This window comes from Rousettus aegyptiacus, unplaced genomic scaffold (assembly GCF_014176215.1).
Source record: "Rousettus aegyptiacus isolate mRouAeg1 unplaced genomic scaffold, mRouAeg1.p scaffold_m13_p_7, whole genome shotgun sequence".
NCBI lineage: Eukaryota > Metazoa > Chordata > Mammalia > Chiroptera > Pteropodidae > Rousettus > Rousettus aegyptiacus.
The window spans coordinates 68,353,694-68,375,400 of record NW_023416310.1 but is presented as its reverse complement, the minus strand read 5'-3'; the positions used below and the strand labels follow the sequence as shown (position 1 = coordinate 68,375,400).

The window sequence follows — 21,707 nt, the reverse complement described above, 5'->3', positions numbered from 1 at the left end:
GGTGAGTAATTTTTCTAAATAATGAGCTTTTAGTTGAAAATGGTTTAACTTTTAAATATATTTGATCTGAATTATTGAGTGGCTTATAGAAAACAAAAGTAAATTACAAGGACAGAACTCTGTATTCTACAATATATGTCTAATCTAAAATACAGTATGAATAGAACTTTCTGCCAAAAAAGAATTTTTAAAAAGCCAAATTAATTTCTAAAATTAGAATAAATTTCAGCACCTCCTAAGGGGCACTGGGAAGTTAGTAGAAAGGGTGCTGGCTTGTCAAGGTGACTGCGGGTGCTAAGGGCATTGGAGGAGAGGGGCAGATCCCAATATCCCCAGTATGCTGCTTCTAATACAAAGAAGACCTGCCCTACCCCAGACAACTGCAAAACCCATGCCAGTGATAAGAGCCAAACACTTACAGTTCCTGCATCCTCACCGAATCAATTTTAATTGCCAGGACATTAGTCAAGGGACAAGTGGCCACCAGAGTTACAAAACATAAGGGTCACAGTCCTTATCCCTCCTCCCGGTTGGATCAGAGGAGGGCAGAGCTAGAGGAGCCCTGGAAACTGGCTGACCCCATGCCCCCCTGTTCTTGTCCTAGGGGCAGAGATGCAGGAGCAATGATATCACCCTGCTGGCAGCAACACTAACCCACACAGTGGCCCCAGAGCCCTGAACCCAGTGCCCTTTGCCAACGAAACATTGAGAAACATAGTGGAGTTGCGCCGTTGGCTCATTTTAACTTCTGCAAATGCAACTGTCTAAGTTTGGGGCAGAATGGGAGGGAGGGAAGCAATCTGACAGGCTGCCCCTCCTTCCCTGCTGAAGGGAACCAGGATGCCAAGGGCATCTGAGTGTGGGAGGCTCACCACACTGACATTCAACATGGGGCGACTCTATTAGAACAAGACCCTCTCCTGCCAGGACCAGGCAAACTTTTTTTTTAGTTCATGGATTTTTTTAGCACTCAATATGAATAATTATAACAAATTTAAAGCCATTTTTAAAAAATTGTGTGAACCAAATTATCAAAGATAAAATAGAAACTTTGAACCATTAGGAACCCAAACTCACTAAGATGTATTGATTTGTTATGAAATAGGTACACATGCTTTCATGGAAATGAAATTCTTTGACTGTTTTAATGTCATGTGTCCCATTATTGCTTTCCTATAGAAATGATCACAGCATTTGCCAGTTTTTCTTGAAAATCTTGAGAAGCTTCATTCTCCAGAGGCAGTTGATATTGGCTAACTAGTTTTGTATTTACATATATATGAAAGCACTCAGAAATGAATCATTGCTACAAGCATGCCGTGACACTCTAGTGGGGGTCAAAAACTGGCTTGATTAAAAACCTGTGTCTCCATAGTTACGTGAGAGGGAAAGACACACAGCAGCCCTATCTGGACAAGACTCTCTACCGTCCCCTGTGGAAGGACTGTCACACTGGGTTGACTCTATTAGAAGAAGACCATTTCCTGCCATCTGCTGGAGAATGGACATAATAAATACTAACACTGATGGTAACGAATGCAGGGTGTTTTTGGAAGGGACCCTTTGGGGCAGAGCAACCATATGTGACAGCCTTAGACATAGTTACTAACAACAACAACAACAAAAGCCAATTCTTTCCTTTGGTTCCCAGCCAAAGAATGAGCAGTCTGCTCCACTGGCTCCACTACACCCCACAGACCATTCTGGGCTGGAAGTAGAGGCAATGCAGAGAGTTCTTGGGGCAATTCTGAATAGTTAATTTTCTCCTTACCCAACCTTTATGTAAGGGGCAACCCTGTCTCTCTGGCATTTTTAGTCAGCAGAAAATAGAACTGACATGGACAACTCACAGAAAATAAAATTCAAATGACTGATAAACAAATGGGAGAAATAGTAAAATCACCTTTGAAAAAATAAATACAAATGAAACAACACCGTCAGTCAAGTTCTCACTTTTCTAGAACTATCTACAAGAAAAACAGAAAAGAAGTTGGGAGGGAAGAAGGGACTTTCCTATCTGCCTACTGTCCTAACTATGTTGTTCAAGCAACAGCAGGTCATCCTGGCAAGGACAGTTAGTCCCATACTACTTTGGGGGATTTTAGGGAGGACTCCCAGGACCGATCTCACCATGCAATGCTTCTCTTCAGATTATGTCTGAAGTCTCGTCTTTGCCAAACTCTTCTGAGTTCCTAAATTACCAGTAACAGCCAGCAAGAGCCATTCCTCAGAGGTCTGAGGTCCAGCTCTGAGGGGGTCCTCCAAGCACCGTTACCCTTTGTCTCTCCAGCTCAAGGGGCAGTAGCTGCTCCCTACAGTTCCTCTCTCCAGACAACCTCAGTGCCCCCTTCTACACTTCCAGCCCTCCACTGCCTATGTGCTTAATTCCCTCTAACATATTATATATTTTCCCTAATTTGTTCTTCTGATATTTAGACTATTTTTTTCTATTAAAAATCATGCTGACATGAACATTGGTATCTGGCTCTTGGTTCACAGAGGTGATAACTATCCTATAACGTGGAGCCAGAAGGAGGGTTGCTAGGTAACAGGTATGAACATCTTCATATTTATTAGTTGAAATCCCTTTCTGCAATTTAGAAAAGCATTCTTTGTCTGCCTGACTTTCCAGAGCTCACATTCTAACCCACAACCCAGACTCCTTGGGCATAAGAAGTGGAGAAAGCTGGGGATATGTTTACCCAGGGTTCCCCAGCTTCCTGTCTGTTCATGGCTCCTCAAACTGTGTGAACAAATGGTGCCGGAAAATTTAACATCTCACCCAGGATGCCTTCTCTCTGACAAACGTTGCAGCTTTGGTGGCATGCTCTTAAGCCTACTCCTGGCTGTGTATGCCCCCTCACACGGAGTGTGTGCTGTCCTCTGCTCACCAGCACCTGTTCCTTCTGCAGAAGCCAGACCATTGCCCTAAAACCATGCTCGAGGACGGCATCTTCCCTTGTGACGAAATATGAAGTGAGAGTCATTCCGCATTTTTAAATCCAGGTCTTTATTTTTCCCGTACAAGTATGAATGTAGGCATAACTAATAGTTAAGGCTTTTAAAATATATGCATTTTGAAACTACATTGCTAGTTACGTTTTGCTGATATGAGCTCGGATCACACTTCTCTTTAATAGACATTTTACATTCACTTTTAAAAAGTTAAAATGGTCAAATGAGCCATAATAAAAACCAGAAGAGGCCCATAAAAATCCAAAATACATACTTGGAAATCCAGCACCTTTTGCATGATCTATATCCACGCCGAGTTATATAGCATGTTATATCATAACACTAGACGACTAGGCTTTGAAGTGGTCAAAGCAAAATGGGGCATTTTGTCTGAAGAGAAAGAGAAGCAGAAAAAGGAAGAGGGAAGAAAGGAAAGAAGGGAGGAAGGGAGGGAGAAAAAGAGAGATTTAAGAGAAAAAAGAGAATCAAACCCTCCAATATGGCTTGTCTGCAACAGGAGGAGGGGAACTTACAATGCTTATCTAAACAGAGAATGGATCATTGAGGTTGTAATTCGCAATCATAGAACCCAAATATATAAATATCTTATAAAATATTAATGGAATTCTATTTACTGAATTTTTTCAAAAGCCAGATTCCACACTCCACATGCTTATTGTTGGCTAAGAGCTTTGCCTCTGGTGCAATTCCAAGAGGGAGTGAGGCTGAGTCTCCTGGATAAAGAGGCAGTTAGCAAAGATGTGGCCTAAGTGTCACATCATCTCAAAGTCCCTATTGTCAGCTTTGTTTGGCTGAGGACTTCACTCCTACCTCCAACCTGAAAGGCCCTCTTCTGAACAAGACTGTCCCCCTCCAGTCAGAAGAGGCTGGCCCAGAGCCCCCAGTCAAGCACAAGTGGGCTGTCTCTGAGTTCTTTTGAGAATTAGAAGGGAGGTCTCCTATACCGAGATGCTTTTTCCACGGAACAGAGTCCTATGTCACAGGGGCTGGATGGCAGGGTGACAAGATTTGTGCTGCACACTCGAAGTGACTTCAAATGGGGTGACCTTGCTTTATCCTGTGCTTGTCACAGCAACCAATAAAGGCTCAGGTTTCTAGGGTCCCAAAGAGCCTGTGAAGAGAGACTAGGTTCAGAAATCTGCCCCAAACTGCTTGTGTGAGGCTGCTTCGAGCTTGTTACCACATTGTACTTTTTTAGCCTCTGTGACATCTCCCTTAGCAGTTGGTGGCGGGAGTGAGGGAATGGGTGGGGGACTAAGTAACATTCCACTTACAGTGAAAAGTTCAGAAGTTTAAAAATTCCTTATGGATAAAAAAATAAGGGTTCTGTGCCTAGTCTTTCATAGCTTGCACCAGGGACACCTTGCACATTACAAAGTCCTGCCCTATATAGTGTTTCGTGGAAATCTCGTAATAACCCGCCACTCACTGGGGGCTGATATAGCAAGTCTCATTTTCTAGATGAGGAAACCAGGCTCTCTCTTGAGGCTACACAGCTTGCAAAGGGCAAGGGCAGCTGGAATGCCACCCCGCCAAGTCCCTTGCCATGTAGCCACGGTCACAGCATCACAGTGGCAGCTGGCTCTGGGAAGCAGGGGACAGACCTCTGCATTTTCACTGTTGTTTGGTCTCTGATTCTGGGGCGTCCCCATCAGGTAGAGGGCTGCTCCCACCGACCTTCACCTGGCTTTCCAGGTGGCTGAGACGCTGCTTCACCTTCATCTGGGTGGCATTGTACTCGGCTAGGAGCCGTGAGAACCTGGTCTGCAGGGCGTCCAGGGAGAACTCCAGGTACTCTACCTTCTCCTCGAGGTCCTTGGGGTCTGGTCCGGCCTTGGCCAGGTCCTCATCAATCAGGTTGTCCTTCATAAGAATCTGCCTCCCCTTCTCCTCCAGGGCCTTTTTGGCATCAGGGTATTCAGTGAGTGCCTCCATTAGGTCATCCTTGGAAAGACAAAACAGGTCTGAGTAGCCAAGGCTCCGGATACTGGCTGTCCGACGGTTCCCTGACTTGCTGCCCTTGATGTTCAGGATGCTGATCTCCCCAAAGTAGCTCCCATCGCTGAGCACCACGAACTGAGTGACCCCGTCATCGGCTACCACGGCCAGCTTGCCCTCCTTAATGATGTACATCTCCCTCCCGATGTCCCCCTTCTTGCAGATGTAGTCCCCAGGGCTGAACACCGCAGGCCGCAGCTTCAGCACGAGCTCCACCAGCAGCCCTGCCTCACAGTCCTGGAAGATGCGGACCTTCTTCAGGGTGTCCAGGTGCACGTTGATGGCAATTTCGGCCTTCAGCTTGTCTGGGAGGCTCTTGAGCACTTCCTTCTCATCCACCGTCTTCTTGTTGGCCCATAGGTAGTCAAACCACCGGATGACCCGTGTCTCCAAATCCTTGGTCACCTTGCGGAACTGCATGTACTGCTTGATGGAGTCAATCTTGGCCTGGAACTCAGCCCGTGAGGCGTTCATGTTCGAGATCATGGAGCCCACATTCCCCACGATGGTGGCAAAAATCAAGACACCCACCAGGAAGTCTACGACCACAAAGAGGTACTCCCCATCTCTCACAGGAGGAGGCGTTTCACCAATAGTGGTCAGGGTCAAGGTGGACCAGTAGAGGCTATAAATGTACTTCCTGGAGAGGCGCCCATACTCTGGGTTTGAGATGTTTGGGTACACCCAGGAATCTGTCCCAAAACCGATGAACTTGGAAATGGCGAAGTAGATGCAGGCATTCCAGTGGATGATGACGAGGATGTACAAGACCAGGTTCCCAATCCTGAACACATTGGGATAATTGGTCCTTGTCTCTGTGCGGTCGAAGAACTCAAAGAGCCGGGTCAACTTCAGTAGGCGGTTGAACCTCAGTTCTGGGTAGTTTACACCCAGCTTCAAATAAGCCAGGTCTGTGGGGACCAAGGCCAACATGTCCAGCTTGAAGTACAAGGTCTTCATGTAATGCTGCCACAGTCTCTTGCCATCCCTCACCATCAAGCCTTGCTCGAGGAAGCCTAAAGAAGAGGACGGAAGTCACCTGTACATCAAAGGGGTTGCTCATTTTTGACCATGACCCACAGCAAGATATTCCTCAACATGATGACAGAAGACACAGTTATATACATATGATAGAAACTGCTTCCAAAACCATGCTTACCGATTATTACTGAAAATGCACTCTGATATTTTCTAGTCTATGATGTTCGAACCTATTTTATTCAGTTAAAAAATACAGAAAAATTAGGTACATTTAAATATAGGTTGGGAATTAGACAATAGCAAAGAATGATTGTTAAATCTTAAAAGACAGGTGGAAATCATGCTTTAAAAAATAGGCCTTTTAAAGTTAGACATATATGCTAAAGAAGTTATTGTCTGAGATTTGCTTCAGAATACTCCAGCCAAGAAAAGGGGGTGGGGATGGGGAATGAATCAAAATTAGTGAATTGTTGGTAACTGTTGCAGCAGATGGATGAGGGCATGGGTGAGGGCATGTGGGGATTCATAACACCACTCACTCTGAATTTGTATATGTTTAAAAATACTTATAAAAAATTTAAGAGCACAGGCCATGGCCTACCCAATTGATTCATCAGTCACTCTTGGGGCATGACCTGCCTAGCAAAGCAGTAATTCTCCTTCCTGGCTACTGTTGAAAATATATGGAGCCTCTAGTCGTGTAGGTGAGGTCCTGTAGGTTAAGATGCTATGCACCGATGTGGAAGCAGGTGGGGTATCAGTCTGGCCTGCTGGGTAGTAACCATGGACTTTGAACCAGACACTCAACATCTCTGGGCCTGTTTCTAGATCAGCCACATGAAGAGAGTCGTGACTGCACTAGTGTCTCGTACAGCAGCTCCCCTGAGGAAACAAGACACACTGAAACACTCTGCACACCACCAAGCCAGCCTCACCAAGGCTTGTTCCTGTGAGCCGGTGTTGTTTGTATTCATAACAATGGTGTGTTTTTTAGTTCAAGGGACATGCAGGGCCTCCACTAGCTTATGACACGCCTTCGTGCAAATTAGAAAAGGGTGCACCAAGGATACATGGCTCAGAGTCTATGGCGGGGATGGTGTGGGGGTTAGCCCTCACTTGCAACCAGAGGCCACTGAAGGAAGGCCCTTTCAGGTTTTACTTCTCCGTATTTAAGGTCCTCTAAAACCACTGAGCAGCACATCCTGGTCCTCTGGCTGTCCAAGGATGACTGAGCTATCTCCCACTTCCTACAGTGTTGAGGGCAGGGCCTGGAGTGCTCTGAGGTGATGGCTTGGCTTTCTTCGACCGCACGGAGACAAGGACCAATTACCCCAATGTGTTCACGAACAAAGCCCAGAGCAACAGCTCAACTTGCACAAGATCACATGGTTGGGATAGCAGGGACCAGAACCCAGGCATCCCAAGCCCAGGGGTCACTGTAGAGGGAGCTCAAGGCGGCATCATCCCCTCACGCTGAAGTTCCTCAGAACTGCCTGGCCTCTGGTGGTCAGAGGGAGGTGATGTCCACCCTAATGGCCTGTGGTCCCCAGACACCCCTGGCCTGGCCCAGAGGGTTCCTGGGCCCAGGGCGCACGCACCTGTCCGGGCTCGCACCAACATATCCAAGCCATAGAGGACATCCGCCGAGTAGTCCAGGACCAGCCACAGCATCAGGTGTTCAGATTGCAGCTCATCAAAACAGGCCCTAAACCAGCAACAAGGAGCAAGTGTCCGGGGCAGAGTCCCAGGCAGGCACCAGCTCAGGGCTGCAGACACTGGACTGGGTCATTGGTAGCAGCCCTGCCACAGGGTTTGCACCCCAGCATCACCAGACCAGGCCCTGCGGAGGATACTAGGCTCTGAGAAGGCTTTCTGTCCCAAGGTCACAGAGCTCCTAACAAGAGCTGGCATTGATCCCAAAGACTGAGTCCTGTTGCTTCTAAACAGGAAGCTCTGAGCCCCAGAAGGGGCGGTTTCTCTCGGCTTCACTGCCAGAGTCAATTGAAAGGGTGGAGGACTTGCTCTCTCTGGGTCAAAGGCCAACAAAAAGATTAGAATTTCTGAGAGATTAACAACTGAAGAAGCCAGTAAAATTTTCTACTTTCTAGATCTTTTTATGCTCACTATTTCTCATACGGTCAATACCTCCAAATATCTTTCCTAGACCCCATAGAGCAACAGCTCGCCCCCCTGCACCTGCCTTAGGTCGTGCCTTTGCCTCTGTCCTGCAGCTTGCTCATGTCCTCCATTAGAAGAGCAGCTGGTCTCCCCCGAAGCCCTGGAACTCCCAGCTCACACTTGAGAGCAGAGTGTGTCTCCGCACCCAGTTGGCGGCGTAATCAGGTAGCTCCAAACCCACCAGGAGCACAGGACTCAACCTGCCTCCTTGCTTCAGTCTGACCCAAAAAGTCCCAGAGCCCCCATTACCCCATGCCTCCCACCTGCTCTCAGCAGAGTGGCAGACCACCCTGGATCCTTGTCCCACAGGCCTGCTAGGAAAAGCCCCTTACCCTTTGCTTACTCACTTCTTAGTCTGTCCTGAAGTTTGCTTAGAAAAGCCCAAAGCCTCTTATGCACTCCAGAAGAGCAACAGCTGTGTCCCCAGGTGCCTGCACAGGAACTTCCCAGAGCCCACTGGTCACTCTCAGAAATGCAGCCTCTTGTCCCTGCATCTTGCCCTATACTTTGTTCAGAAATACCTTTCCAACCCTCACCTGCCCCATTAGAGGACAAACAACAGACCAACATCCCTTTCCTGCAGACTTTCTGCTTGCCCACAGGGAGCAGCCACTCACCTGCATCTGTCCTGCAACTTGCTCAGGAAGGACACAGCCCCCGCTTGTTCCCGCCAGTGCTTCAGAGCACCCTGATTATGCCTTCTAGAACCACCTTGTGGATGGTGAAACTGAGGCACACGAAGCTGGATGGTGGCCACGAGGGGACCAGAGGCCAGGCCTCTGAGACTCAGAGCTCTGTCACAGGGCCTGGCTGCCCTCATGTGCTCCCTGCCCTCTCCTACCTGCAGACCAGCAGACACCAGTTGTAGAAGACAGGCAGGGCGATGACAGTCAGCCAGTGGTAGTATGCGTTGCTGGCAGGGTCTACCACAATGGTGTCCTTCTTTCTGGAAACAGACGCGTATGAACACAGTGCAGTGCATCAGAAGACCACAGCTTTGGAGGGTCTCAGAGACCTGGCCTAGTTTAGGGGGACCCCAGGGCAATTATAAGCAGAAGCTTAAGAGGGAGCTGTCCCAGACAGCATCTTCTCAGTCTTGGGGGGCACATGGGTGGCACTGCATGGGAAGATAGTCTTGGAGGCAGGGCAGACTCTAGGGGTCCTTCCAGCTCAGCTCAGATCCCCAGGGAGCCAAGGTGGACTATAAAATTATGGTGGCCACATTCCCATGTGCCTGAGTTATCCTCCTTGGCCTCAGGACACTGGGAATGAAAATGCAGCACAGTGATGTCTCCAAGGGCTGCAAAGGGAGTGTCAGAACCATCCGGGGGAGCCTTGTGAAAATGCAGATCCCTAGGCCCACCCAGACCCCCTCCAGGGCTGGGGCCTGGCAATGTGCATTCACATGTTGCCCATTGGTTCTGAGGCAGCTCTCCTCGGAACTGAATCTGGGAGTCTGGGGCAGTCCCTTGGGGACATACCCTGCTTGCGCATGTCATTTGCACAGACATTCTAAAGGATCATCTCTAAATAGCTAGACCCTGCCTTTCCATCAGAAACACCAAAACCACGAACTTGGGCGCCACCTGGACAATGTGGGCCAGATCTGAGTGAAGAGATGGTTTAGGGTGCTTTCTGTTTTTATGTTCAGGTTTTCTGAGGATCAGAGCTTACAGGCAGTATTGAGAATTCTTTTTCTTTGGGTTCATGTGTCTCTACCCCACCCTGAACACCTCATGGACTGCAGAGCTGTCTCTATGCCCCCAAGGAGACCAGGAGGCTTCCCCCTGTGGGGTCCGAGCTAGGAAGCACTCTCGCTGCAGAACGGGCCCTCGCAGGACCTCAGAAGCCTGGCCCTGCCTGTGACCAAGTCCTTCCTGAGCCCTCAGCAGCCCCTGCTCCAGAGCTGCACTGAGGCCCACCGCATCACTCTCAGACTCAGGTCCCAGCCCAGGAAGGTTGGCCTGTTACCAGCAGACCCTGTGGAGGCGGCTGCTCCCAGTACTCACTCCTCTTGCTTGGGGCAGTTTTCCTTTCCCTCTTCTTCCTTTTTCTCTTTTTCCTCCTTTTTCGCCTGGTCACTGGGTGATATGGGGTGATATTTAGCAGTTTTCATATACTACAGACACTATCACATGGGGAGGGAAGGCTGGAGTGACAAGGAAGAGAGGGCACGGGGTAGAAAGTGAGTATTTATAGCATATTGGGGTGAGATGAGGTTTAATTATTTTATTATTGTTGTTATTATTTGTTCCTGAAGCGTGAGGTGAACCACCCAAAGAAGCGTCTGTAGTGGACAGTGTTTCAGCCTTGCACTGAGCAATTTATGACCCATTTTTACGAGCTCCTAGCAAAGCACGAATGGCTGAGACTGCAGACATTTTGCGGCAACTGGCAATAAACCCAAACCCACACGCGTAGGGTGGAAAAGTCACTGAGACTCTTGGATGTGGGTGTAGCATGCAGGTTGTTCTCAAAACCTATCACCACACCAAATGAACACCTGGCTGTGATGAGAAAGCGAGGATGGGGAGAGAAGGCGGGAAGGAGGGAAGCAAACTCCACATGGGTGAAAGCAGGTTTGCCATGTCGTGCCTCATCTTTGAGTAGTCTGCAGTCTAGGGGTGGAAGAGCTCCCTTTCAGCTTTACTCAGCTTTACTCTGGGCTGTCATCTCTGGGGGTGTATGTTCATGGATGTTTTCCTGGGTTTGGAAAGTTTTTGACAATGCATATACACATAAATTGAGTAAGAATAAACACTTATTAAACTTGTTACATGAAAAGAGCAAGGACAGTAATCCATCCTCTGACTCCTTGAGTCTACTATAATCTGTCTCCTGGTCTGACACTAACATCTTAACTTCAAGGCACCAGCAGAGGGCGCTGGTCACAAACGTATTGTCACACTTAGCCTGGCTGGGAGTTCAATTGCACGGTGCTCAGGTTTTCTTCTGTGGGATCTGTGACCCCTGGTACACCTAGGTCTTGACCTATCCTCTGGCTACCAACTTGCTAAGGGCCTTGGAAAGACCCAGCACCATTCAGCTGTATCCCCAAATCCACCCAGCACTGCCTCCAAAAGACCTACACAGAGCTATAAAACAATACTGCTTTCTGACTGGGAAGAATTTGATCAGGGAGATTCAGGACACAAGACTAAGCGGAAATGCCAGAAGTACAGAGGAAAGATGGGAGTGGGTGTCCATAAGAATTATTTCTGTATCTGTGTCCCATCTTGGGAGTCTCCAATTTTGTCTCGGTCGCTGGCTGCAGTGTGGACCCATGATATAAGCCCATCTGAAAAGGTTTATGGAAGCCCAATGCAGCCGACACTGTTCATCTCCACCTTCACGCACATCCCATTCCCAGGACAGAAGACCCCAGGACCTCTTTCCATGATTCCCAGGGCCCCAAGCCTCTCCCTGATTGTGGGACTCAATATCAGGATTGGCTTTCAACCAAGTACATATTGCAATTGTGAATGTTTTACAAATGAAATAATTGCATTTTTCTTGACTGCTGGTATAATGATGGTTTTTCCCTAACGTCTGAGACACCCTCCCCTACATACTCCCACTGTATTCCATGAAGAAGGTGGGAGAATGGTGCACACACACCAACACACATTTATGATCAAACACACGCACGCACACACTCCATCCCTGAGCTCTTGGACAATACTTGCCAGAATCACATATCACACTAATCTGCCGGCTCAGCATCTGGTGACAGAAAGTAATTCCAGCAGGCCACTGTTTCCAGAGGCTGTGCCCTAGAAATATTGAAATTCTCTGTTTCTACTTCCCCAATTCCACCTTCTAAATTAGCCCAAATCTACCTTTAAGACAAGGGCACTTCTCTAGCATACAGGTACGTGAAGTTATAGAATGGAAAACGTATTCTTATCCCAAAGGAGAATGTCCTTGGCTCTGTTAAGCTACTTCAGATTTATGCTGTCAAACATATGGCAATATAAGATGAGAGCACTTAAAATGTTAACCCCGTTCAACTCTTTTGTTTTATAGATTAAAAAAAAAAATGAGACAATAAGATAAAATGACCAGCCTCAAGGAGTCAGACAGACCAGGTTCCCTCCCCATTTGTCCATAGGGATGGAACTCCAATGAAAGGAACAGGATTCTAGAAGGGTCTAGTGGTGTTTGGAGAGGATGGGAAGTAGGAGCACTCAAGGGGAAAGGCAGAGCTGGGGCGTCTGCAGGGAGCACAAGTACTCACTATTCCTCTGAGCTGTTGCAGGTGTTGCCGTTCTCCCTGGCCAGAGGCCAGCCACTGCAGGAGGCAGAAACGATGCAGCATGGGAACCTAAGCTCAGCTCCCATTCCTGGGGACTACTTGCCCCCCAGGTGGCTATTCTAGTATCTGAATCTCATCTGCCTGGGCCTTGCCACACAGCTTGAAGGACAGACAGTGTTGCTCTTTGTCAGGAGCTAAGGTGTCTTGTGACAGGTTTGCTATGGTCAAAGCCTTAGGGAAAGAGGTGAACGCTTGGCTAAATGGAGATTTCTGAATAAATGGGGAGTAACTATGTGCATCTGGCTCAGATTCCGCTCAATTTCAGTCAGTTTAGCCATGTGCCAGGTGGCATGAGGGGCACAGACCCAGACCCGATGTGACACCTGCCCTTCAGGTGCTCTCAGGTGAAGCAGTCAAGCACCTTCTGCACCAGATGGACGGACACATCAGCAGTGGTGACAACTTGCTACCCTTGTCTACACGAGCCTGGCTCGCAAAGGTGCCTACCCTAGAAAATCTAGCCACAGCAGCCGCTTCCAATTTGCAAACAAACGAAGACCAAGACAGTAGGCAGAACTGTCCAAGGGTTTAATCTCTCCTCCCCCGTCCCCTGCCCTCTCATTCATCTTAAAACTTCTGAGCCTGCCACTCCTGATCTCTGTGAGAACCTGGTAGGGGGCAGAGCTGGTTTTGTACCCAACTGGATGTTTACTTAAATTTGAATTGCTCAGCACCTCATGGTGAACCAGTGGCCATCTCCAAGTGGCCAAGTGCCAGGACATGGCTGGTGTAAGGAAGCCAGCTTGGCCTCACAGAGCTCGAGGGTGGCTTGCCTGTCCATGGTCACTGCAGACACTCACAGGAGACCTGGAGACCAAAGCCAGGGGTCAGTGATGCTCTAACCTGACCCGCAGGGCACCTCTTCTACGATGCTGACCATCTAGCCAAATGCCATCCCAGAACTTCTGCCCACCCTACCAAACCTCCCACTCCTCACCCAGGGCGCTGCTCTAACTGCTTATTGGGAATTGGCTCCAACCATCGGAAAATCCCCCAAGGAAGCAAAACTCCCCCGTGAGACTGTACTGGAGGGAAAGCTTAGCTGCATGGGGCACAGTGGCCCGTGCTCACCACACCTCTGTGCTGGTAATGCCACAGAGCTCAGACCCATCTCTGCATACTCTCTGCTTTGCCAACGGGACTTTACCTCAAAAACACAGTCTCTCTTCCAGGAAGCCTCCCTGATTGATTGGCTGCCATCCTAGAGCATTGACATTATCTCCCCACCCTGAACCTTCCCAAGAGTGACCAGGCCTCTGTGGTACAGTTGGGCCTGGCCGTGATGGGGTCCTAGCTCAATCCTCTGCTCATCTGGTGACACTGGGAAATGGACAAGGAGCCTCATGTTCACATCTAAGGCTGTGGAGAAAGTAATTTGATCAGTTAAGCTAAGAAGTCTTTGCTTGCCCAAAAGGAACTGAACCAGTCTGGCCAGTTTGCTAGCAAACCTCTTTTTCCTCCCTCTTTCCTTCTCTGTCTCCTCTTCCCCCACCTTCTCCCTCCCCTTGACTACTACCTCTGTCTTTCCGGCTCAGCGGCAAATAGCAGGCAGGCCTTGCAGGCAGGGTCTGGATTGCCTGTCCCTGGGGACCTGGGATGTCCCTGCATGTGTGCTGCCTGTATTCAAGCCCTCCACGGTCCCCACCCCACAGCCCAGGGAGCCCAGGGGTTTGCACCCACGCTCATGGGAAGATGTGAGCCCCAGCATGCACTCCAGGGGGCCCCCACATCCAAGTCAGCAATCCTCACAGGTCTCCCCAGCAATAAGGTCTCCTACAGTGGTCTAACAAGAAATCACCTCAAACTCACAGATTTTATCTTAAACATGAGTGTACATTTTGCAATCTACTGCACATCTGTAGTAAAAATACTCCCCCTACCCACATACACAAACATGAGAGTAAAACAAAAGCTTCAGGAAGATCCAGCTTCATGATCTCCACCTGCCCCTTGGGGCCTAGGGACCCTCTGCTACTCAGTGACCACTGAGTTAACTGGTGGTGGCCCAGTGGTCTCTCTGCCGACCACAGGCTGGGAAGCTGTCTCAAGGACAAGAAAGGAGGGAGGCAAGGCTGCATGGGGTGTGGGGTAGGGAAGCCAGTCCAGCACCTGCAGGTCTGTCCACACAGCTGTGCCACATAGCCCCTGCCACACACTCCCAGCTGGGCAGTGTGTCCGGAGAGAGGCCCAGATTCCTTGCTCCTCAGACCCTTTTACTGAAGAGCAAACATCTGCCCAGCCCTAGCCCCGCCTCCTGCCCCACCCCTCAGGGTTCCTAAACAGATCCCGGACACCGGTGGCTCCCCTCAAAAATTCTGACCCCCTTGCAGACCTTCTTCACAGAAGAATGTGTGCACACCTATGCACAACCCTCTGGGCACCATATGGGTTCTCTTCGAGGCTTGCGCTGTAAGAACCCCTGTTTTTGTCCAGGTGGGTCACAGTGCAGCCCAAGGCCAGGGCCCTCTGATAGAAAGAGGTGAGTGAGACAAGCAACCTCATGGGTATTTCTGACAGCACCAATTCCAGGAGACACTGGCGGAGCTCTGGAAAGGATTGGGGCAGGGGTCGCCTGAGGCTGGGGACTCTGGTTAAAGAATTTCTCTCCTGCAGGGCTTCTTGGACTCTGGGGTGGGTGATGGGGGACACTTAGAGCACGTGGAGCTCCCCCAGGACCAACACCTTCAAGGAGAAGGAGCAAGCGCTGCCTCCCGCCCGCCCGCCCGCCCTCCTGCCCTCCTGCCAGACACCCCTGTCTGGTGCAGGCAGCTGCCTCTCTTTGGCTTCATACCTCCTCCCTCTGTCTGGCTCTTGGCCGCTCACGTCGCACTGGGCATTGCTTCCTCTGCTGGACACCTCCTTGAGCTCAGCTCCTTGGAAACGCTCCAGGAAAGAGTCGGGTCTCCGTCTCCGGTCCTGAGAGTGTAAGTGCCTGGTGGCCCACACGCGAAGCGAGACAATGTGGCTCCACAACCTGGAAGGGGACAGACCTGCAGCAGCGCACAGAGGAGGGAGAGGAGTGCCCGTCCCCTCCGGCCTGGCTCAGGTTGCACCTCACCATCCCAGGGACTTTATTCCTGTCTCCTCTTCCCGCTACACCGCTACACCGGGGACAGAGCTTCCTCTGAAAGGGACCGTTGTCTTCGGTATGGCTCTGTCTTTCTACAGCCTCAACCCTACAGAAAAGCATGAGCCTTCAAACAGGCACCGGCAAGCTCACCATCGTTTTTGCCCTGCGTGGAGCTCTGTGTTAGGACTGGTAAGCAGAGGAACAATAAAAAACACTTTCCAGATGGTGAAAAATTTAGAGCAAGGTTTAAAGGAACAAGCCCCTAGATATAATTTAGAGTCTTGCCCTAACCTTTGTCTGATTGATGGTTCTTATACTCTCCTTTTCTCCCTAGGCTTGCACGTCAATTCTGTTGTAACTTGACCTGACCTTTCTCCTGAGGCCTCCACAGGGGCCTCAAGCACCAAGATAGGCAGTCCCCATCCCCAGAGCTGGCTTTAGCTCCAGTTTTCCAGGGGAAACCTTCTAGCCTCCTGCTGCCCCATCTCTGCTGGAGGGAACCAGGAAGAGAGGCTCCGCTCTGCATCTCAATGTCTGGTTTGCCCGATCTGTCATCTACAGTGCATGCCACTGTACCCCCCAAAATCAGTTCTGAGCAATTTGGAATGAAGTCATGAATTGTCATATACTTGACTTTAATTGCATGCTTGTGACCTTAGCCCAAGGGAATGGATTGAAGCAAGAAAGCATCTCAGGAACAGATGCTTACAGCTGCTGCTGCAGGGTCCTTCGAGGTGCCCACCAGCCCCACATGTGTGCTCCGGATACTTCCCCTTCCTCATCCTCCCTCTACTGAGAAGGCTGAATTGGGGCCATATCTCGCCCTCCAGCCTCAGCCGTGGCTGACCCACAGCAAGTCATTCAAGCCTCTGAACTGAAGAGCCACTTCAAGATAGGATAGAGTATTTCAACCCGATATTACACAGCAAAGGTCATATTCAGCCTATGCCTGCTAATGTATGAGCAGAGAGAGAGAGAGAAACAGAACAGACATGCAGAAAAAAGCACCAAGACCTTCTGAAACTCCATAAGAAAATGAGAGAAAGAAGGCACTGTTTCCCCTGTTTGACCCACAAGCCCTGGCTTGTTTCCTGAGGTGGCCTGAATCTCACCTGCCACCAGCGCCCTGTTCCAGCCCTGCCCCACACCTTTTAATTAGAGCTGGTTTGGAGGTGTTCTTTTCCTTGTATTCAATGAGCCTTAAGACAGTACTTAATTAACAAGACAAAGACACTGTAAGTCACTTAAATATCTGGCAGCAGAGCCTGAGTGATGTGAATAATGGCAGCAGCATCCTCCCCAATGAAAATGAGGAATAAATAAAATTTTTGCAATCAACCTAAGCAAAACTGTAGAACACAGGACTATAAAATAACTATGGCATTGTTTTTTTTAAAAAAAAAAGAAAAAAAGCTTTGGTGGAAGAAGATGATGAGACCAGATTTTTGGACCTCTGTTTTGAGCCCGCTACTATGGGGCTGGAGTGGTTAGATGCATTTCTATGTGAGACCTGAAAGGGTACAACTCCCTCCAGGTGGCATGGCTAGCCCGAGTGCAGCTGTCATCAGAAGGGAGACAGAGCCTGGTTAATCTCGGAAATGCTTTCACAAGGACAGACATGCACTGGCGATTACTTCGAAAGCACCACTGCTGTGTGTATGCCATGGTGGCCCGCTCAATGGTCTCCCATGGCTGGCTGGGATTTTTTCTGAACGTTTTTCTGAAACTTCCCTGGTTGGCTTTTTTCCTGAATTCTTTCATAATTGGGCAAGTCCTTCAATATCACTTTTTATTAAAGCAATGTCAGATAGGGGCAGTTTTTCTTAGACTTTTCTGAGCTCGGAACACCTGGCCCAAGAGGAAATTACCCACCGATGGATTTCTGACTGCTCTGTTCCTGTCTCTTCTCCAAATTGTCAGCACACCCCCACCCGCTGCTTCTTTCTGAGGTATATCTACTTTCTTTCTGCCTCAATTTCTCCCTTCCCAGGTGAGGGCTGAGACCAATCATTTACCTGGCAGGCCCCAGGCCGGTGAAGGAGCCTCGCCCAGATCCAGCCCGTCCACTGGTCTCCATGGCGATCCCTTGCTGCAGTTCTGATGTCTCTTCACATGGCAAGTGGGTCCTAGGAAATCCAATATGCAGCAGGCTAAATTGATTTCAAGCTCATCCACCTCCTGGACGTACTCAGGAATGAGATGGCCAGATGCCCTGCTTAATGAGGACAGCTGGCGTCACAAGTCCTCAACCCAGGGGCTCCCCACTTCAGGTAACTCCATGCAGATCTTGGCTCTTAGGATAAATGCGGCCTATCCTTTATAGCAAGACAGACCAAGGAGAGAAACTCAAGTCCAGCTGCCGCCATGGGCTTGGTGAGGGGGAGTGAGCCAGCCGCAAAGGGGCACCGTCAGAGCACTGGGAGGGAGAGGTTCTAGTGCCACCATCTTAAGCCATAGCAGCTGCTTCCACACTATGCCCCTGGAACAAGGATTTTAGTTCAAACTCACCTCTGCCTACCGAAATCCCATCTTCTAAGGCTAGACCAAGTAGCACCTCCTTCAGGAAGCCCTCCCTAGCCTCCTCTCCCACATCTGCAGTGCTTTCAAGTGATAATCCACACCCATTGTGCCCTTTTCACCAGGCCCTACTCTCTATCCCCTGTAATGCGAGAGTAACTGGGGCAGTGAGCTCACTGGGTAATTAAGGGGGAAGTGCGCACATTCCCAGGCCAGGTGCCCACAATACAGTAGGAGCACCAGTCACGTCAGCAGAGCCTGGTGTTCGTGGAGTTGCCTAGAATAAGACCCATGTGTCTGAGAATATTTTCTTTTCAAACCTCCTGGTGCTGAAGTCTGATCAGCTTGATTTAAAAGCCATCCAGGCCTGGGCCTCTCGGGATCTGAACTTTATTCTCCAAGTCTTAAAGAGCCAGGCAAAACAAATTAATTCTATCACATGACCTGTTCCAACCTAATCAGCCTTCTTAATAAGGTGGTAGCACAGCTGAAGAGGAGGCAGAATTCCTGTCTGGGGCAAGGCTCTCTTTCTGCCCAGTGAGTGAGGGGAGGGCACTCCTGCAGCTCAGCCACCAGTGTGCTGCCTCCTTCTGACAGCATCTTCGCTGTCTCCAGGCCATCTTTGCACAGCCCAGACTGCTAGCAGTTCCCCTCCCTCAGCTTCCCCATGTCAGGCTGCTGGAACCACACAGTCAGGCAACTCCACCTCCCCCATGGCTGCCTTCTGAGATGGGTCTGTTCTCATACCTTGCTGTTTTTCTAGGCTAAACCCTAGCCCACCCAGCCATTCCTCATCAGTTCGAGTCCCCAGGCTCTCCCGGGAGCAGGTTCCTGTGATCTCACCTGCCTGGGCAAGGATATTGAGACCATTTTGTTGTTCTTGGAGCCCAAGCCAGGGCTCTTTGTGGGTTCACTTGCATGTATGTGGTGCCCCCATCACCGACTGCCACCAGCCAAACCCTACAACATAGGCTGCTGCTAACACCAGAAGGCCCTGTCTTGTGCATATACAATTTATTTTTTGGAGGTAAGTGTTAGACCTTCCCAATTATCTGAGTCACTTAATGTTTTAAGGGATCCTTGGTATGCAGTGGCATCATATTAGCCTTTCCTCCTAACTCCATCTCATTCACAAATGCAATACAAAAATCACATACCATTTATGGACTGCTTACATTTTATCATTTAATCTATATAACAACTCTGTAATAGGTAAAATTAAGATTCAGAGACATTAAGTAACTTCCCCAAGGGCTACACAGCCAAGTGGCGAAGCTGAGATTTGAATGTCATTCAATCCCACTTCAAAACCTACTCTCATCCACTCCATGAAGCTGCCCTCTACATTTTCATATATGATACCGATTAAAGCAAAAGTTGAAAAGGATATGGCTGAGGACTGAGCCCTGTGGCATGCCACTAGAGACATGATTCTGGTTCCCTGACTGTACTGTATGGGTGTAGCTCTTTATTTCCTGTCAGGCCCTGCCACAGTTAGAAAGCTTCCATTCCTTTGCCCTCCTTATATTTGCTGTACTACAAAGGTGAAATCCACATTCCAAGGCATCTAGGTCAGTTACAGAAGGAAGAGGCAGGGGTCAAGCAAATCTGTCCCTCTAGCTCCTGGATCCTAGCAGCTGGCATGTTGTGGGAGAAGGTTGACAGGCGGAGGGAGGGCGAGTGGCAGCAATTGACAGCCAGGCTGGAGCTCTGTCATGGCCAGAAGATCTGGAGGCAATCCCAAGGACAGAGGGATTTTTCCTCACCAGTAGCTCCTCAGGGAGCTCTAGGCACCAAGCAGTCAGCGCAGCATTTCTGCCAGGTCTGGTTTCTGTTAATTACGTGGGGGCCCATCCTGAGACCAGATTCGGTTGCGTTTATAGCAAAGGAGTCAATGCCTATGACAGTAGTGTTCGTGGGCTGGTGAAGGGAGCAGAATCCTCCCCAATTTCAAAGCAGGCCTGCTGCTGGCAGCAGTGGGAATGGACCTGTGGGACTGGCAGCAGTGGGAATGGACCTGTGTCACCCACCTGAGGGGAGGCAGCAAAGTGAGGAGCCTGGGTCAAAGCCCTAACCCCCAGCACCCATTCCAGGTGTTCTGTGGGCTGGTCACTCGCTCTCCCTGAGTTTGTTTCCTGGTCTTCAAAAAGGAAAGGAAAGAAAAATCAGTGATTCTATATTGACTTAAGTATTGTTCATACACTCAAGACCAGAAGGGCACATTCAGCCGTGAAGAAGTGGGGTGCCTTGTATGACCTAAGTGCAGGGGACCCGAGGGGGCCTTTCTTCCCCAAGCATCTTCCCATTTGGTTCCTGATGCTTGAATTTCTACCACAATGTCTTCTAGTCTAGAGTCTCCACTTTGTTAAATGCTGGGGTATTAACCAGTAAACCCACCTAGTTACTCCTCAGAAGAACTGATCCTACCACCAGATGGGAGGGGGATGGGATGAGAGGGGAGAAGCCAAGTGTCTGAGGTGACATTTTTGAGTCCCCAAGGACACACAGGAAAGGGAGAAATATTTGGAGCTTCCCAGGGAAATACGGTGGCAGGAAAGGCAGGGAGCTGAGCATCTCCTGCCTGGAGGGGCCTGGGGCAGGGGCTTGTGGGGACCTCAGTCTCTCCCAAGCAAACAGATCATGTCAGGACAGAGTCTCGTCAGAGTGGGAACTGGTAATTAACTTTGCCCTCTGTAGGGCACCTGGTGCCGTTTCTGGTGACTTCGGAGACGTGAGAACGTCCCCAAATGGCCTTCTAGAACCAGAATGGAGAACACAGTGGCTCATGTCTTTCCTCCTCTCCCCAAGCCCTGAGGAACTTGAATGACTGGCATATGCTGCCACCAGCATATGCTGCCATCGGCATATGACCAGAGTGCTAAAGTCAGTGAATTCTTGCCTCCCATCCTGGGAAGCAGCTGGAAATGGCTTTCTTTGGCGATAACTTCTTTGGTCTCTGCTCAGGAGGCAGCACAGAGAAAGCTTCCTTTCCACAGGGGAAAAAACCCCACTGCCCCAAAACACACCTAACATCGCTATAGCAGGAGATAGGGCTGGGACTGGAGGTGCCCTTGTGCCTAGCTGCACTTTTCTGTAGTACCTTCTGGAGTCTTTCCCTATTGCTTTATCTTCTAAAATGTGCCAAACAGCTCTTAAATAATTGCGTCAACAAAACAGGTTTACACAGAAAAAAAATTCAAGACTTTTTATTTCTGGTATTTTCAGGGCCTAAATTTAATTTTTTTGGTTAAAATAAAATGTTTTCAGTTTTCCTTATGACTCTTCACCAGGAAAATGACCCCAATGGTTTAAAAAGAGAAACAGAAATCTGGGTCTCCACTTTGGTGAAAGACCTGGGGACAGTGTTAGGGGGTGGGGACATAATGTCTCCTCCCTCTTGGGGGCACTCAGCAGAGGACCACCTGACACACAGGTTTCCAGCATAGTTTCTTGATGTCATTGATGAGAAAGAGTAATTAATATTTAAGGACACACATTCACAATTATTTTTCCCAAATCTTTCTAAAAGGATTTGAATTTCAAGGCAAAGCTCTTTGGTTTGTTCAAATACCATTTCCTCCTCTAAAACAGAGATTTAAAACTTTAAAATGTCTTTCTGTATGTGTCAGAGTCCTTTGTTCAAATAAATCTTCCAGGGGAAACTAGATGCTG

At 49.2% G+C, this 21,707-nt stretch overlaps 1 protein-coding gene across 1 annotated transcript in view; it reads right to left on the bottom strand.

The window, feature by feature from the left end:
* Positions 1 to 3,639: 3,639 nt before the first annotated feature.
* Positions 3,640 to 21,707, bottom strand: part of CNGA3 (cyclic nucleotide gated channel subunit alpha 3) — a 28,359-nt gene continuing 10,291 nt past the window's right edge. The window contains exons 3-7 of the mRNA XM_016142999.2: positions 17,534 to 17,644; positions 15,240 to 15,422; positions 8,975 to 9,079; positions 7,554 to 7,660; positions 3,640 to 5,990 (exon numbers count right to left, since the gene is read on the bottom strand). Of these exons, the coding sequence (XP_015998485.2) occupies positions 4,591 to 5,990; positions 7,554 to 7,660; positions 8,975 to 9,079; positions 15,240 to 15,422; positions 17,534 to 17,644 (1,906 nt within the window). The 3' untranslated portion in view covers positions 3,640 to 4,590. The remainder of the gene's footprint in view (positions 5,991 to 7,553; positions 7,661 to 8,974; positions 9,080 to 15,239; positions 15,423 to 17,533; positions 17,645 to 21,707) is intronic.